At 40.4% G+C, this 19,774-nt stretch overlaps 1 protein-coding gene across 2 annotated transcripts in view; it reads left to right on the top strand.

Annotated features, from left to right (window-relative positions):
• Positions 1 to 19,774, top strand: part of xrcc4 (X-ray repair complementing defective repair in Chinese hamster cells 4) — a 67,372-nt gene that overhangs the window by 43,284 nt on the left and 4,314 nt on the right. The window contains exons 7-8 of one of the 2 annotated variants that reach the window (XM_067433112.1): positions 7,029 to 7,170; positions 14,207 to 14,770. In XM_067433112.1, the coding sequence (XP_067289213.1) occupies positions 7,029 to 7,170; positions 14,207 to 14,237 (173 nt within the window). In that variant the 3' untranslated portion in view covers positions 14,238 to 14,770. Of the gene's footprint in view, positions 1 to 7,028; positions 7,171 to 14,206; positions 14,771 to 19,774 lie in introns of those variants that run through there. The other variant, XM_067433111.1, reaches the window with a different exon arrangement.

The raw sequence follows: 19,774 nt of genomic DNA on the forward strand, positions 1-19,774 counted from the left end.
TTGCCCCCTATACCCTTAAATAGGGCACTATTTAATTAAGAGAACAGCCATTTGTAGTGGTGTCCGAAATCATAATGGACGTTATCAAGTGCACTCATTCAATCCCAATGCACTGCATAAATTCCCGTATCTCACCAGATGTCGCCCGCGGCTGAATCAATCATCCATCCATTTTGCAAACCACTGGTCCAAGGTGGCTACAGTGTAATATCATACAGGTATACATTTATTTTTAATTGATTATTAAATTTTATAATTACAGTTTATACATAATTTCCATGACAGAGTTCGAGAAATCTTTTAATTGAAGTTTCAAGTGATTATTAAACAATAAGCACAAACTATGCAAAAACAACAGCCCTTCCGGTGTACTCAGTGTCCGAATTCACTCACTCGTTTTCAGTCACTCCATTAAGTGAACAATATGAGTGGACTAATGTAGGGAATAGTGAATGAGGGTATAGGGTGCGATTGCAGACACAGCTAGTCAGGTACATAACACTACTTATGTTGCAGTATTTCTACCAGTAGATTACAAATAAACTGCAAAAACTAATACTTGCATTACGTCAATGAAAAAGATGACATCACTGTAGGCATTTGCCCTGTTGTCTAATGCTCGTCCAGAAGGGTGATTTTCATTTTGAAAGTTGGATGAAGCAGCATTTTAAACCTTTGAGCCAGAACTAAAACGGCCTACAGGTTGTTCACTCCCATAGCCCTCCTTTGCGTTGTCCGTCATTGCTTACCCAGCTATGACATCATCTCCTAGAATAGTTGTTCCTTGGCAACACCGTCTGCTTTTGGTCGATTTCGACATCGGGCTGCTCAAGGACCGTATTTGGGGGCTTCGGGCCGTTGAGTCAAGAGTTTTGAGGCACAGAAAGGGAAAAAAGGTGGAGTCCCACATGATTTAGTCTGTAAGTTGCTCAATTTCTCTGTTTTTTCCCCCTGTGTAAGCTATTTGGAGTAAAAGTGAAACGCTAGAAACCCCTTTCTTAAAGGTCATGTGACCCAGTAAACAGGCTGAATTGTAATGTATGGTTGCTAGGTGTGAGTCGCTTTGGCTTGGTTCCTCAGACTTCAATTACTGTCCTTTTCCCTTTTCCTTTCTCATCAAGCATGATGCAATGGTTTATGTTTCAGAAGTGTGTGCTTGGTAATGTTTTTGTACTTAAAGAGTAGGAGTTGTAGCTTTAGTCTTTTTTTCTTCGCTATAAAGTTTACCATAAGGGTGCAATACATGCTTCATATTAGAAACATAATTGAAAGAGTCTTTAATGTGGTCAGGATGTTTGTTGCACAAACTAGCGTGAGTCAAACCCACCCAGTTTCATAGTAATACTGTCCACCAGTGTAAATGAAACTCATGTAGATGTAAACAACTGCCAGAAACGGGCATGGAAACATGTCTGGCAATGCAAAACGTCAATGGCACATGAGAAGTACTATTAGATTCTTTGCAGTCCTAAACAATCTCCCACTGTGCTACACTGTCATATCACATGAGACAGATGTTCTCCTGCTGTGTTTATTGCAGTCAAGCTGCATGTACACCGCTTTAATGTTGATGCTCAACATGCTTTTAATGCGTTTATGATGTTGATTGTGTTAGCAGTGTCGCATCTTGGCCGACTGCCTGAACTCTGGCTGTGAGAACCTCCATTTATCCTGTTCAGAGCTATTATACAAGCATACAAACATTCACAAATAATAATAACTCATCCTGCCCTTTTTATTAATTATTGAAATCGTTCAACTGCCATCAGATGGCTATGTAGCTCATATTTAGAAACAGTAATAATCAGGGGCCTGTACCATGAGGGCAGTTTAGCTGCCTAGCCAGATTTGTTTAAGCTTAGTTTGTGCCAATCCTGGGTTTTAAGTACCATTAAAGTGGTTTGGCTTTTAGCTGTGTTCATCGCCATAGTATCTTACGCTCCACGTATAACCTGCTCCAGGGCAGGTTATGTTCTGGATTAGAGATCTCAAACTGAAACTAGACCAATCAGCTGTGAGTAAAGTGACACTCTTCAGATGCAATAAAGTCACTCCCCCGTTTCTGCTTTTTAAAGACTAAAGCATCTGGCTTTTTACAATGCTTATTTATAATAATAATAATAACAATAATTTTGAATGATTTAGATATAATTTATGTAATTATTGTAGCCTTAATCAATTGCACATTTATCATTTTAGTTAATCAATCAATAATGTAGCCTAGAAATCTAGACGCACCCTAGCGGCAGCAAATCTAATCTGCCCGCGAGTGTCGTCTAGCAACTCTCAATACCCTTCTGAGCTGTAAACGCCAAACTCTTGCCGGGCCAATCACATCGTGTATAGAGTCGGTGGTCGGGGCCATAATGACGACCGCCGAGTTGCGTTTGCGTGCTTCTAGTAAACACAGAAACTGACGAACGGCGGTCTTTCAAATCAGCTTTGACCGCGACTCTGGAAGACTTGGAGTTAAGCTTTTCTCTGAGAAAAGAACAAAGAACGGCACTGAAGTCATTCTTAAAAAGGGAAGATGTGTTCGGAGTTTTGCCGACCGGATATGGTGAATGTTTATTCTATTATCAAGCTCCGCTTCACCTTCGTTGCTCTGGTTGGTTGTAGCGCTATCCTATCACGTGCAGAGGGAGTTTGAAAGACAACCGTTTATCCCGCCCCTCGGATTGAGCCCTGTCAATGGTGAGTTTCCAGACCAAACATCTTGATGTGATTGTTCAAATTAATATAAAGAGCCTATAAAATCATTCAAATAAGCTCTAAAATCAATAAATACAGCTCTTAAAAAAGTAGCTTACTGAGCTTAAAATTTCAATTCTCTCTATATATCAACTTAACTAACTTCATAACTTTTACTTGCATTGACGTATAATATCTTTCATAGACTAGTTATTTTCTTCTTGCTGTGTAATTTTTTTTTAATTCTTAATATTTGTCAATCATGTAATAATCTACAGTAGAGAGAAATTAATCTCAGTTTCACTGATCCACAGCGTGTGTTTGGCTGTTGACTACTGATGTCATGTCACTGAACCGCAGCATGTGATTGGCTATTCACAGCTGAACTCCTGAACTCAGGATCAAAGTCTGAGTTGACAGAGAAAGCTGATGATCAGCATCATGGGGCCAACAAAGCCTGACTAGATGGGTTTGGTTTTGTCAACTCAAAACTAATCCTTTAACCCTGAGTTTGTTAAATTACCATCATGGTACAGGCACCAAAATCGAGAGATTGATGGATGATGGCTCCGCCAAAGAATCTCGAGTACACACACACTCTCTCGATTCTGGACTTTCGACTCACTTATTAAACATACATAGATACAGGTCCTTGAAAGTGCTTGAATTTATTTTGTGCAAGAAGTTTTTAAAAAAAAAATTTCTATGGCCTATGCATACTTGCTTGCTTGATTTACGTTAGTTACATGCATTTATTACGTTACGTTAAAGGTTTCCCACATGAGGTACTTTGTGTTGTACATTGCCATGACATTCACATACACAAAACTACTATGATAATACCTCAACGTTTTCAGGGCCTACACTGAACCCAAATAGGTTCAGTTAATGACTGTATATTGTGTTCAATAAACATAAAACATATGTTTATAATCTGTTGCCCAAATATGTTATTTAATATAATGTTGAATGGCTTTACTTAAAGGTGCACTATGCAACTTTCCGTCCACTGGAGGTCGCCTATTCTAAACAAAGGCGTAGTTTGATGACGCCAAGTGTGAGCTCAGTATCTTGGGACATGTGGTCTTCACCTCACAGCCGGTGAAAATAGGACTCGGGCAGAAATCATGTTCATGGATGCGGTTATTAACGTTACTGTAGTGTAAAGCAGAGCAGGACCGAGTGTTGAAGGAACTGAGCACGGCTGCTGGAGCAATTGTTACACAAACACACGGCTCGCGAGTACCGGGACTTTTATTATGACGGGACACAGTCGCCGTTGCCTGCAGTATTTCTGGTCATGAGTATAAGGTAAAGCAGCTCTGTTTATCATATTAGATACATTTAAGTGTGTTTAAAATGATGTTATGACGTTCCTCTGTGAGTTCGCTCGGCGCTGCTGTGACATGTTCACACTGCTAAGAGAAAAGCGCTTCTGCCAAATAAAACCAAAGGGTAATGCAGATATGACGCGATTGACAGGCGACTCCCTCAAACGCTATGCTGACACGTCCTGGTCCTTAGTTAAAATAGCAATTTTCTCGCAATTAAAAATAGTTGGAAACATTTGGGATATTGTAAGTACTTAACCGATCAAAATATATAACTCCGGCCTAGTGGTTTTTGGATATTGTACTTCAAAAATACTACATAGTGCACCTTTAAGATAATGTAAACCCATGAGGCAAGAAAAACTTAAAAAGTAAATTCATATATGTTAAAACTTCTGGTTACATAAGTGTGGTGTGGCAAGCAGCGGGGCGAGGGACCGCGAGAGCGGGCCGGTGATTAACGTTCACGAGTGCCAGCTGCGTGGCACACCGGTCTCGTCTCGCGGCCATGTGACGGGAGCATATATAAGGAGGCGCAAGAGCTGCGGAAGACGAGAGAGGACCAGGCCTGGATTTTATGTTTAGTTTTGTTTATGTGTTTGTGGGCAGTCGTCCGTGAGGGGCTGCCCACGTTTTATTTTGTGTGTGTTTGCGGGCAGTCGTCCGTGAGGGGCTGTCCGCGGTTTTACTTTCATTTTGTTTCTTTACTTTAAATAAATGTTTGTCGAGCGTTCGCCGGTTCCCGCCTCCTTCCTTCCCATCTACGAACTGTATTACATTGGTGCCGAAGCCCGGGAGGAAGGAGGGACGCGCTGTCGGAGAGCCCTCGCTGCTGAGGGGGATCGCGGTGCTGAGGAGTTCGGGCAGCGCGGATGAGGAAAGACCGCGAGGGCTGCCCGAGGCGATGGTGCTGGAGCGGGAAAGGTGGGACCGAGACCTCGCTGCCGTGCCCCTGGGTCGAGGTGGGGTGGCTGCCGTCCGAGAGGGAGCGGAGGAGTCGCCGCGCTTGCCGGGGGCCGGAGCCTGCTGCCATCCGCCTGATAGGGGAGGAGCAGGGAGCGCGGGGCTCGCTGCCGGGTCCCTCGAAAGGAGGAGTCACCGCCGGCCGCCAGGGGGCGGAGGAGGATCGAGCGGCCCACCAGCAAGCGGCAACCTCCCGCGATCTCTCTTGAAGCCAATACGGAAGTAATGTAAACTGCAATTCCTCAACTGGCCACTAGGGACAGGCTCCAGAAGGGAGCAGAATCTCATTGAGCCCCATGTTAAAATTCTCAACTTTAAAGCAGAAAAAAACATGTTTACAGCCTGGTACAAATTGTGGTTTTGGCTTATAAGGCTAATTTTGATCTTCATGACAACTCTGAGGGGGGTGAATTTTTTTATAACTCATTCGTTTACGTTATATAAAGCCTTAAGGCTCTGCATAATTAAGGGCGTGGTTACAAGTGGATAGCCATTTATCCGCCGTCTATAGTTATTGCGTCACCTCAGCTCCGCGCACATCCCGCCTTTTTGCCCATTTTCTGTTATCCGGGAGTGACACGCGATGACTCGCTCACAAGATGGCAACGCCCTGCTCGGCCATACTTTAAGCTTCAGAACGGCTTATCGGAATCCTATGGGTGACGTCACGGACACTACGTCCATATTTTTTTACAGTCTATGCCCACCAGGCGTCCAGTGCCATCGCACAGCACCGCGAGGAAGAGCCTCTCGGCGGGCGGAGGGCCGAACGGCAGTGTGTCTGGGAACCGGACCAGAATTTTTTTTCCCCCTTCTTTCTTTTTTCCCTCTCTCCCCTCTCTCGTCCGCGGGCTCCGTGGGCTCCTCGTGCTCCCGTCTACATTTCTCTCGCCTCTCTGTCCTTACCCCCAGGTGCCGCGGCCGCCGTGATCGGCCCCCCCGGGAGAGGGGGGGAGGGGGAGTGGAGCGCCGTCTCGGGAGTGCCCCCCGGCCTGCGAGGGGCGATGGGGGTATGTGGTGTGGCAAGCAGCGGGGCGAGGGACCGCGAGAGCGGGCCGGTGATTAACGTTCACGAGTGCCAGCTGCGTGGCACACCGGTCTCGTCTCGCGGCCATGTGACGGGAGCATATATAAGGAGGCGCAAGAGCTGCGGAAGACGAGAGAGGACCAGGCCTGGATTTTATGTTTAGTTTTGTTTATGTGTTTGTGGGCAGTCGTCCGTGAGGGGCTGCCCACGTTTTATTTTGTGTGTGTTTGCGGGCAGTCGTCCGTGAGGGGCTGTCCGCGGTTTTACTTTCATTTTGTTTCTTTACTTTAAATAAATGTTTGTCGAGCGTTCGCCGGTTCCCGCCTCCTTCCTTCCCATCTACGAACTGTATTACAATAAGCCTAAGCTCTTTTCAATAAAATCCATGGAAAAGTTAATATCAGTTCATTTTAGAATACAGTATAGATTTGAATGTAACAAATATTCTTAAGTTTTATGCGAAACATACAACAAATAGAAGATCAGATCTGTCATATGGCCAAAAATAAATGCAAAAAAAGCTTTTTCCATAGTTGTGTTTGACACATAAATACTGTAACAATGTACCTTACAAGATAACACAATGGAACCTTGCTCTCACAATATTCAAAAATCCTTGAATTTGACGATATTGGACCTGGAAAGTCCTTGTCTGGCTATCACCAGACCAAGCTCAATTTAAGACTGAACATTGGTCTGGGGAGTCTGCTTCGTATTTTCTACTGCACAAGAAGTGTGTTAAACGAGCATTATTCAAATGACTCTGTACACAATTGGATAGTCCTTCAACCAATCAGACCACAAGAGGCGTGATCAACGGGCAACGACTGTTCCCTCCAGGAACGAGCTTGGGAACCGCTGATCTATACCATTTCTAAAGTAAAATGAATGAATATGGCATAATGAAATATATAGTACATTTTAATCAAAAGACAAATCCTACGACTGAAAAAAATGGTAAACGTGAACAATGGATGAACTTCAACACTTGAACTTTTCCATGTTTTGTCTAACAGAGATGCCAGAAAGCAGCCCGATGGACGACAGCCTAAATGACATCACAGATGTGGCCCCCTGCCGCAAACGCCGCCACCGACATCTCCAGCAGCTGGAGACTCAAGCCAAACGAGCAGCGCTGGAGCAGCGACAGAGATCCAGGTATCATCACTCACACTCTCACATTTACACCTATCCTCCATCACGTAACACGTTTTATTGTGGCCGTTCTGCTGGTAACGCACCCGAACTCCTGGAGGCCTGCAGGTCTAATGCTGCATATATGATACCCATAAACCCCTGCGACTGCAGCCAAAAAAATGTCAGTGATAATTCGGGTTGTCTTACTCTCTGGTGTCCACTTCATTCAGCCTTGGATGCGCCTGCAGCCAGTCGAGCAGACAGAAGCGGCTTTCCCAGAACCCTCTTCCGTTGTATTGGTCTTTTGCCAGCACCTTGTATTTTTCCAGTGGAGGGCCCCCCTGGGTGCTTCTCTCTCCAGCAATTTTTTACTTATTAATAGGAAAATGTGTATAATTTCACCTCCTCTTTTGCCAGTACCTCAGTGGCCTCCATAATAGTACAATAAAAATCCCATGAATGGTTTAGATTTGCATTGAGCAACTTCTTCAGACCTGAGGGACTCCGATCCTGAGAAAATGAGTTGCGTTTATCCTAAAATAGTCACACTGTTTTGGAGATTATTTGGCATTTATTATTATTTCTGAGTTATTATTTCAGTGTTATTATTCCTAGGTGATCATCCATCTTTCTATAGTATTTCAAATGTCTGTCCATAGTATTTCAAAAATCAGTCTATCATTCTGTCTATCTATCTATCTATCTATCTATCTATCCATCCATCCATCCATCCATCCATCCATCCATCCATCCATCCATCCATCCATCCATCCATCCATCCATCCATCCATCCATCCATCCATCCATCCATCCATCCACTGTATTTCAAATGTCCATCTGTCTATTCATATTATTTAAAAAATCTGTATGTCTATCTATAGTTCTGTCCTTCCATCTGTCTGTCCGTTCATCCATCTTTCTTTAGTATTTCAAATGTCCGTACATATTATTTAAAAAAAAGTTGTCTATCTATCAATCATCCATCCATACCTATAGATATTACATTCTGTCTATGGTTCGTTCCATCCATCCATCCATCCATCCATCCATCTCTATCATTTTATGTATCATTTTCTTTATCAGAAATGTATAAACATTAAATGTAATGTTCAATCTATCAGTCTATCTATCCATCTATTGTATTTCAAAAATCCATCTATTGTATTTCTATCCATCCACCCATCCACCCATCCATCCATCCATCCATCCATATCATTCTGTCTATGGTTCATTCCACCTATCCATCCATCCATCGGCTGATAAAGTCAGATAAAATAAATCTTAAAAAGGTTTAAAAAGGTGTTTTTTTTCTATAGTATTTAGAAAAAAATCTTAGTTATGACAGAGATTTAAAATCCTGCTGTGAAGTGTGTTCTAAATGAAAATTACATAGGCAATGACCTACAGTCAATGAGAGCGCAAGATATTAGAATATCAGTTAGAATATCAGTATTTTAATAGATGTATTTACAATTATATAAAACAGAAACAAAGCACAAACATTTACTTGACCATCTGCAACAGCAGCACATTGCAAAATTATTTATTTGCAGAAAACAATCCATGCTACCAGCGTCGCCCCAACACTTTCCTCCTCCATAATCTTTTTTTCTTTTTCTCCTTTTCGCAGCAAATCAACACACAGATAATTTGGATCACAAGTTTTACAGTAAAATATTGATTAAAATATCTGAATAAAATGAAAAATCTCACACAATATTTGTTTAATGGGTTGTTAGCTTAGCAGCATGTCAAACATCTACACTGTAAAAAAATATATTGTTGGTTTAATTTTAAAACGTAAGTAACCTGGTTGCTTTAAAATTTTGAATTTATTGAAATTAAAAATTTGAGTTGATACAATAAAGGAAATTGTTTTAATAAATAGAAACTCAAAATATTATTGCATCTGAACCACATAAAAAATGTCATAAATCATGTAAATAGCACATTTTGGCATGCTTCACTACGTCTTCACAAATAAAACACAAAATCTTTTAATAATATTTGAATAAAGGTTGTCGATTCTCAAAAATGTTTTTTGTATTAATTCAAATGTTTAATTTCAATGAACTCAAAATTTTAAGGCAACCAGGTAACTTATTTTTTAAATATTTTTTTACAGTGTAGGCTAACGTGTCCTACTACAAACACTAGATTAATGTCTATGCACTTTACGTGAGGAGCGTATGTGTGGCTCGATTGATTTGTTAACCGAGTCGTTACACATTTGAAATTCAGTTTAGTTTGGATGCTGCCTTACAAGGGAGCTGCCAAAGTCGACAGTAGGTAGAAGGGCAGTTAACTAGTATTTGGAACAGAGCCTGTGGTTTTTTGGGTTGGCAGACATATATGAAAGTTTCTCAAGTTGGCAGACATATCCGAAAGACGTTTTGGCTTCATATTGTATTGACGTTATTCTGGGATATGGAGAGATTAATGTTTAATGAGGGTATTTTAAAGCTTGGTAAATACAAGAGTGTTTGTGTGGCTCTGCAGGCAGAGTAAATGTTTAAATGGTTCTGTTTAAAAGTGTTTCTAGTCTCCCGGTGTCACCGACTGCCCCCCTGTCAGCAAACACTTAAAGCGGTGACGTTCGCAGGCCCTGACGGACCGAGGCCGCGGTGGTCCATGACAGAATGGTGCCTCTACGCCAGATGTTTTGTGCATGTGCTCGCGTGTCAGGTGTTGAGGGACATTGAGAGTTTGCATTGGACTTTATTTCTCTTTCTGCACGCCACCGATACGAAGCGGCTTCTGCCACCGCGGTAAGACTTTCCAAACTTGAATAGACTTCCGTGGCATGGAGATCTGGCTCTTACTTCTTTAGAGAATATCACACGAGTGGAGAAATCCAGCTGGAGTCTCTTATTGTGTTCTTGGAATGAGGTTTTTAAACAGACGTGTGGCATTGAATGCCTCGGCTAATTACGCACAATTTGAAAGCTGGAATGCTCTTCTTGAACGTGACACAAATTTGTGGTGGTTTATCATGAATGAATCTGCGTTTTATGTGGTTATGGGGATAGATCACCCAAATCCTGTCATCGTTTACGCACCCTCATGTTGTTCCAAATCTTTATGACTTTCTCTCTCCACACAAAAGCAGATGTTTTGGAGAATATTCGTGTTATCTTCCATACAATGAAAATAATAAGGACTGGTTCAAGTACCAAAAATGTCAAATAAATAAATATTAAAAATAATATATATTAATAGAAAATATAATTTAGCCTGACGTTGTCATACTCAATTCTAGTCCAAATATGAGTCTGATGCTCCATTGGGCTGTGATTATGGGGCGTGTTTCTACCAAACCAGGGAAGAAAATGCCTCTGCACTCAAATGGATAGATCTGCAACAAATCAGAGCACCAGAGTAAGTTGTGCGACGCATAGTAGTAGTGGGAAGTTTGGATGATTTTATGGACTCGGATCTTTGAACCTTGTGCACTATGCAGTATGTTAGTTAAAGGTAGTGTATGTAAGATTGTGGCCAAAACTAGTACTGCAATCACTAACCCTGATGCAGAAACACTACTGACTTTGCGAGGAGGGCGGAGCTTCAGGCCAAAACACAACATGTCAACATCAGTTGAGGGCTGCAACAACAACTTTTAAATTACAATTTCCTGGCCGGACTACTGCTGTCAGTGATATAAGTATTTGAAATTAACATGATTTCTTAAAGCTACACTGTGTGATATTTTCCTCCATCTAGCGGTGTAAAGGTATATGACCATCCAGTGAATATTAGTTTCTGTTCCTCTCAATTACAGTTTCGTTTTAACTCCTACGGTTGTCGATTTAGTCCAAGATTAACATGGCAACCTCCCTCTTCACATTCGACACGGTGCCAACGAGTGTTAAAACGCGAAAGGCGAAGCTTGATTTAACGGGTATGTCCCTCTTTGGCTAATGTACTTTCAAGATGGAGGAGCAACATGGCGACCGGCATCTGAACCCCTCACCCGTATGTATTTTCAATGGCATATTATAAACTTACGTGAATCCTTTATTACTTGAAAAAAGTAAATATACATTAATGAGCACATATATTTTTGAAAGAACTAAGTGTTTTTAGCTAAGAATAAACTAAAAAAGTTACACAGTGTAGCTTTAATATCTAGTCACATATCAGGGCCATTTTATGTTTAATTTAAATAAATTTCTTACATACAGTTCCTTTAACCTCACCTCCAATCAGAGTTCTTTATTTTGTCACTTCACATTTAATCACGTCTGTTCCCCGGAAAGATTAGTAACGTTACACCTCTCCTGTCTTCAGGTTTGAGTCGTGCATTCCGTCATCAGTGTCTGATCTGGACCGTGACAGCCCCATATGCAATGCATGCAGTCCTGAAAACAGAATTGATTAGTTCACCTCTCAAGTCTTCAGGTTTGAGTCATTCTTTCTCACAACCCCATAGACTGGCTGCAGAAGATCCTGTACAGAACCGATGGCATGTAGCGCATGCCCGGTCAATACAAAATTAACAAATCGCTTTCTGAGACAACTCGTTGTTCCCGAGTCATATTAAAGATTAGTTCAAGGAATTGATAATGAACGACACATCACAAACACATAGTTGTCAACAGATCTCAACTGCACGTTGAAGAAGTAGAAGAAGATGAGTGTAAACAATCTTTGGTGGTGTTGTAAAAAGAATTGAAGGATACATGGAAAACAATCATCATTTTTGAGAGAAATAGTAAAGGTGAATGCATATACAATGCAAATAGCCTTTTAAGTCGAGTTCACTTTCATGTCTTCTTGCGCGTGAACAGACAAATTCACACAAAATTATGTTGAAATGTTTATATAGGCAGTCAGTTTTGTCTTAAGTGATGTCTCTCTGCTGCCGTATTTGTCCTCAATGTTAATCTAATGACAAAATACAAAGAGAAAAACTCTCTGCTCTTGACTGGTTGAGCCCTGCCTGAGTAGCTCTAAATATTCACTGGGCTATTAAATTAAATATTCCACTGCAGGAACTTTCCCCAGGAGCTAGGGACTTTGGGGTGGTACCCTGTGTGTGTTTCTGGGTCTAAATAAAGTTCCGGCTAAAAAGTAAAGTTTCCCCCTCAAAAAGTCCCTGCTAATGAGGTAGTTTTTCAAAGTTCAGGAACTTTTGGGGGTGGGTCTTGGACGATGAACATGCTGATTGGTTGAGTTCATGCTGCATTTTATTTCAACCACCGTTTTAAAAGTCTGTTGTGCTGCATGCACAATACGACAATGACGAGGTTCAGATCCAGGCTTTATCGCTTTATTATGTAGACTCGGAGGACGAAATCCAGCGGGAACTGCATGTAAAGACGTCCTATGTCACCAGACTCACTGTTCATGGTACTTTAGACCACGATGGAAACGCAGACACCAAAAGGTCTGGGGGGAAATAAGTTCCTGGGACGAATTGTTCTGGTTAATTTCAGTAGAAACAAAGCTTAACAGTAACTCCTCTGTAAGTAACAAGCATAATTACGCATGAAAATAACTTAAAGGGTTATTTCAGCGATTAGCATATGGCTTTGTATCAGTAGAAACCCTGGAGTATATTCAAATGATCGTGCTTTCCCCCCTCATATCCCCCTGAGATGAGAGATTTATGCATTTTATTTCGGGAAAAATTACTCCGGTGACGCAAATATCGTCGATTTGCGTCATCGGTAAAATGTTTGGCCAGACGCTAAAGACTACAGCCAGCAGAGGGAGCCATTTCCGCATGTTTTCAACTCACACATGGGGGATGGGGTCGCACTCACAGCTCAGCTCGGCTCAGGCATTCATGGAAACGGTGCGGCCAGCGGAGCAAACTGAGTATTTTATCTTCTCAAGTTAATTCCTATGAAAGTTAATCTTCCAAAGGCATGAACTGAAAACGCGCCAGACTGCACACGCGCTGAGAACGACTGCCGCGAGCGTGGACGCGTTTACCTCAGCTCTCATCACGAGAGCTCATTCAGCTCATCACGATGCGTGTAATCTGACTCCTGCTGCGTTTGTGTGACACTTCCTCAGCGGCTAAATCACAATATATTGAACAGACACTTTCAGTTTTTAATTGTAGTGTCTGTTCTCTAACTGAACTGATTTTATGAAGATGAACGCGGTGGTGGGAAAGTAAAAGTGATTCAGTAGCAGTGGCTTTGGGAGTGGCCTCACAGGGCAGCGAAGCATTCTGGGAATTGTAGTCTTTCATCCCCATGAGACAAAAATACATTTTCTGTCTTTTCTCAGTCTAGAAAGCACCAAATTAAACAAACAATTTCACATTTCTACTACATCAATGACCCAGTTTAAATACAGATTCATCTTCCCAGTGCTGAAGTACCCCTTTAAGGAAATGTATCGACAAGTACTAAAAATAAAAGTATCGGTAAATAAAGCAGACAAAATCAAAGAAGGTTCACTAATGAGTGAAGATTATGAGCACAGTCACTGTTCAGACCTTATGTGCCAGTGTCTTTATCACTCTGCCAACATCTCTAGAGTAATCAAAAAGCAAATAGCCTTTAAAGCCCTGTATGGGCATCAAGAAATTTGCCAGTAGCAGCTTCCCAGCAGGCAAAATACAAGTCTTTGGTGTTTGGACACAGAGACAAGAATCAGTCTCACAGTTTTTTTCTTTTCACAAACAAACCGCACAATCGCTGCTGTCCACAGATGGTGAGACTCTGTGCCATGGCATCTGCTCTAATAAAGACCATGTTTAAAAGCATTTCTCCTCTAAAGGCTGAAAAGAATCGCCCAGCAGACATCATTTGCTTATTCAGCTACAGAACCGCATGTTCAGATCAGGGGAGCTTCATTTGGAGTGGTTTATGTTTAAATGCATGTAAAAATCGTTTTATAATGCAAGGCGGGACTGACTTTATCTGTTGTAAATTGATTGGATTGTGAAAAGCAAGTGTTACTGGTTACTGACAGGTGAGTGAAGGGAGGGATTGAAAAGTCATTTCAGAGAAGGAGAAAGTTTTTGATTAAAGATTACCCAGACAAAGACAATCCATTGAGACCGTAAAGTAAAACTGACTGTAAAGTGTCTCCTTCCTAGGTCAAAGAGAAGGAAGTCGAAACTCTTTTAGAGGATTCAGAGATGCATCAGAACTTATATAGTCATTTTATTAGAAGATGAAGAAGAGGAAGACCGCTCCTCAGAGAAAAACAGAAAGAGAGAGGCAGACAGACGTGGATTCATTTCGTCTTTGGCTGAAACAGTGCTGTTCTACAGCCTCCCAGCACCTGCCTAGAGATGGATTTGGCAGAGCATTACAACAGACAACAATCAGCCCAGTTACACTGCATTGATACAGCGCTCGGCATGAGTGTTTGCTGCCGGCTGCTCTGTGGGACTCCCCGAGAAATGTCCAGGTCATGTTTTACTCCATAATCGAAAGGGGGAACAAAGAAATTACATTTTGCATAAAGATGTCTCTTTGCAATGTGACATTTTCATGATAAGTACATGTCCCTCCAAATGCTCATTACCAATGCCCAGTACAATGAAAAAAAAATACATTACACATACAGTTGCATTATCATTATTATATTATCATTAAAATTTTACTGTGCTTGCGTGGGCTGTCAAATTGATTAATCGTGAATTTGACATAAAAGTTTGTTTATATAATATACAGTATGTGTGTTTATATTATATTTTATATATATCATATAAATACACACCTTATACAAACACAATCTTTTATGTTAATGCGATTAATCACGATTAATCATGATCAATCGATTTGACCACACTTATATATACACTTGTATACATGCTTGCATATGTATATATAAATAGATAATAATATATACATGCATTTAAAGGGATACTTCACCGCTTTTTCATATTAAAATGTTATTCCCTTAACTAAAACGAGTTGATGCATACCTCTCTCGTCTGAATACGTGCACTTAATCTCTCTGACGCGCGTGATGATCTGATAGCATTTAGCTTTGCCCACTAAGTCCAGTTCATTCACTATGGTACCAAACAGAGATCAAGTTAGAAGCGACCAAACACCTCCACGTTTCCCCTATTTACAGTTACACGAATAGTTGAACGATCAAGTATGATGACAAAATAAAACGTGGCGCTTTTCTAAGCGGATTAAAAAGGAGAACTATAATGTATGGCGGAATAGCCATAATGTGTGTCGGCGCAGTAAAAAGTCCCGGCTGAAACATCCTCCCTCACATCTCCCCCTCCCTTTTTACTGCCGGGACATTTTACTGCGCCGAGTCGAAGTACTCTCAGAAGTGCTAATCCGCCATACATTATAGTTCTCCTTTTTAATCCGCTTAGAAAAGCGTCACGTTTTATTTGATGTCACCATACTTGATCAACTTTTCGTGTAACTGTATTTAAATAGGGGAAACGGGGAGGTGTTTGGTCGCTTCTAACTTGATCTCTGTTTGGTACCATAGTGAATGAACTGGGCTTAGTGGACTAAGCTAAATGCTATCAGATCGTCACCGTGCGTCAGAGAGATTAAGTGCACGCACTGAGACGAGTCTTAGTTAAGGGAATAACATAGTTTAACATGAAAAAGCGGTGACGTATCCCTTTAATAGACATGTGCAATTAATATAGCATATTTTAGTATAATATAGTATGACTTTTTTATCATTATTGCCTGGGTACTTGTTCAAGTCAGTTTCTGAGAGATTCACCCTTGTGTTGCCTCTGTTAAGAACTCTTTACCCTTGATAAACTTGTGTAACAACCATAACAAAAACCAGTGGTGGTGTTTCAGACAACCTGTAAGAGTTTTCATTGCTGGTTCTTTATTTTACTTGAGCTTAGTGTGTTAACAAAACCTGTTTTTCATCATGTTAATTAAATCATCCATTGGTTTACTTTATGATTTGTGGATATACCATTACCCTCTTACATTATTTACTCTCATGTCTCATATGGCTGTGGTCTTTATTAGAAATCGTACCATAACATCTCTCCCCCTTTCTGAGCTCCTTTACATTCTCTTAACCAGATCCAGTGCTTCTCGTAATAATAACTTTAAAGAAACATAAGACCTTTTTCCCTAACCCGCAGACAATTCCCGGCTTGTTCCCAGTGAATCACGACAGCAAATATAGCAGCTTATGAGACGTGATCTACGTGTGTGACTGTCCATGCCCGTACCTACGGATTTCCTCCCAGAGGGCAGTTGAAAAAAAACTCTTTCTGTTCGTCATCAAAGCTCCCCTACAACAGAGTTTAGCTGCGTCAAAATAACTTCCAGATGCCGGCTGCACAGGGGAACTCCTTGATCAAACCGCGATATTTACGTGTGCACAAATGCAGATGCACTGTTTACTCTCAGATTGTTAGAGATTACGCTGACTAAGCATCGTTTCACAGGTGAACGTGTGGGGTTTGCTTTTTAAAGATGCATTTCTGATGCTTGATTTACTTAGTTCAATAAAATGTGGTTTTCAAGAGTCAAATGAGAATGAACTGATCAGCTGATTCCATTTTAGTGTTTACAAGAAAAGATCAAAATCTTTGGGCCTCAGTGTTTATTCGGTACCAACACACCATATAAAAGCTCTTTGCGAAAGAAAAGGACAGACTTTTCTTACTTGTTTCATTGGGCCCTATCATACACCCGGCGCAATATCACTTTCACGTCCTGCACCACGTTGTTTAAATTGCAAATGACCCTCACACCCATCTGTTCGCCTATGGGCGTACTGGTCTGAAAACGAGGTGTGTTCAGGCGCATTGTTGGCGTGTTGCGCAGTATTTTTTTATGTTATTTAAAGGGTGTTAATAATATGTGTGACAGATTGAAAATGAACATGTGCATTTAAAAAATGCATAAGTCTGTTATACTGTACTATATATGCATATTTCTATATATAATTGCTATTTTGAATATGTAAAAAAGTTTATGTAAGGGATAATGTACACCCAGCCGGTTGTTATCGCAGAATAAACCCCGACAGAGTGATCAGGACCCCGACGCGAAGCAGAGGGGTCTTGCATCACTCTGAAGGGGTTTATTCTGTGATAACAACCGGCTGGGTGTACATTATCCCGCTTATTACACGGCTACAAGTCTCAAATAAATAATTATTAGACACAAAATATTGTCTCGAGATTAAATATTTTATTAGTTCTTACGCAAAGCTTCCGCGAAGGAAAACAGTTCCAACCTGCTTTAAGCCTTTATCTATTGCTGAAGATTTGCCATATGCCCTTGCTAAATGTTGAAAATGAATGCTGAAAGGGTTAGTTCACCCAAAAATGAAACCAAGCCTATGATTTACTCACCCTCAAGTTATCGTAGGTGTATATGACATTTTTCTTTCAGACAAATACAATCGGAGTTATATTTAAAAAGTCCAGGCTAACGTTAATCCCAGCAGTTGTTGTAGTTGTGTTTGAAGTACATAAAAAATGCAGCTGTCCGTCAAATAACGTGCTCCACACGACTCCGATGCGTTAATAGAGCCTTCTGATTCGAATCGATGCGTTTGTGTAAGAAAAATATCTATATTAAAAACGTTATAAAGGAAACCTGCCTTGAAGTCTTCCATTGTAACCCACGACTGTTTAAGCCACAAGATGGCGCCAGCGTTATGCACAGAAGTAGTACCGGTCAAAATAACTCGTAGTACCCGTATGAGCGGGTGTTATCTGGAAATATCGTACCGCTGGAATGCGCGATTGACCAATCAGAATCAAGTATTTCACATTTCACATGTATTTGATGGTCATTCTTAGTTATCTGTTATCAGTTCGTTGGTATGATAAGTTGGACGATCGATTGCTCTGGTCTGCGCGAACACTAGGGGGAGAAGAAGATTAAACAGAAAACTCGCACTCGCTGTTTCTCCACTGCAAGCTTTATGTAGAATGAATTTTGTAACAATTAACATTAAAGTTTTTTTCTTCAAACCTCATTGTCATATTTCTTGACATACATTGAACACTTTGTACCATACACATTTAATTAAGTGAATACATATCTGTAAATAAGCTTTTCGAATACCAAAAAGCTAAGCATGTATACAAAAATACAATAAAACATTTTTAAGGCATTTTACAATTACCTGAGAATCAATTATTTTAAATCTTTCACTTTTTAGACATAGATGCATATTAACTATATGGAAAATCAGCCATAAGCATGTAAATGTACCATTTCAACTAGTTATTTTATCTGAAAGTACATCTGAAATTCTCAATTCGTTTTTCACACTCAATATATTCACCTTTGTTCAGCACATCAACAAATATAACCAAAATACTGAACATATTCGAGACTCGCGCCATTACATAGGCCTAACGCCATTATCAGCGAGCTCAAAATGGATCCCTGAGCTCGTACATCTCTAAATTAACCGTTTTAACATTTCCAAACACATAATCAATATAATACTCGCATCTGGATACTCTTAAACATATTATACACATCACTTCAATGTATTTTGACTAATTATGATAATTTATACCTGAAAAGGGGAGAAGAAGATTAAACAGAAAACTTGCACTTGCTGTTTCTCCACTGCAAACTTTATGTAGAATGGAGAAATCCCGCGAGTTCTCCCCCTAGTGTTCGCGCAGACCAGAGCAATCGATCGTCCAACTTATCATACCAACGAACTGATAACAGATAACTAAGAATGAGCATCAGATACATATTAACATTTTATAAACTTTTTTACATATTCAAAATAGCAATTATATATAGAAATATGCATATATAGTACAGTATAACAGACTTATGCATTTTTTAAATGCACATGTTCATTTTCAATCTGTCACACATGGGGGCTCGTCCGGGATATAGGCGGATGCAAAATGCATGTACACTCTGCTTATTACACACACGGTGCGCAGTAGCACACAAACATTTTTAAATATTAAAATTAAAAGGATTCCTTCTGGTGAAGCGTTCAGTTTTACCACTTGCAAATTTTGCCATAGGGAATCCGCCATGGCAAGAGAGTAAATGGCTTTTAAAGGGAATGAGAGATGAGACTCTGGTTTATTTCACGTTAGTCCCAAAACACAGCCATGATAGGGACAACCCTTCTAGACCATGTGTCAGGTGCTCCGACCAATTTTTCTATCATTAAACTACACTGTAAAACATAAAACATGTAAATGTACTGGTAATTTTGTGCCCTAGATTTATGGACTTGTTTTTACAGTGTAGCAAAAGTGGATTCGGAAACGCCCTAAGTGCACTCAGATCGTAAAAATAGGGTCCATATTGTTTTTGAGGACAAATTATCATATATTTGCGAGCGGGATCAGGTTATTACTTTAAAGTTGGCATGAAACAGAAGTTTCAATAGTCTTTTTTTTCCCATTATTGAGTGAAACACTTAAAGGGTTAGTTCACCCAAAAATGAAATTGATGAAATACATTTTGGTCCAAAAATAACAAAAACGTAACTTTATTCAGCATTGTCTTCTCAAATAAAGATTCAAACGGTTATGAATCAGCGTATTGTTTCATGATTCGGCTCGCTAATGTCACGTGATTTCAGCAGTTTGACACACGATCCGAATCATGAATCAATACGCTGATTCACAACCGTTTTAATCTTTGAGGTTTGAAAACAAACAAGGAAGAGAAGACAATGCTGAATAAAGTCGTAGTTT

This window comes from Pseudorasbora parva, chromosome 23, assembly GCF_024679245.1.
Source record: "Pseudorasbora parva isolate DD20220531a chromosome 23, ASM2467924v1, whole genome shotgun sequence".
NCBI lineage: Eukaryota > Metazoa > Chordata > Actinopteri > Cypriniformes > Gobionidae > Pseudorasbora > Pseudorasbora parva.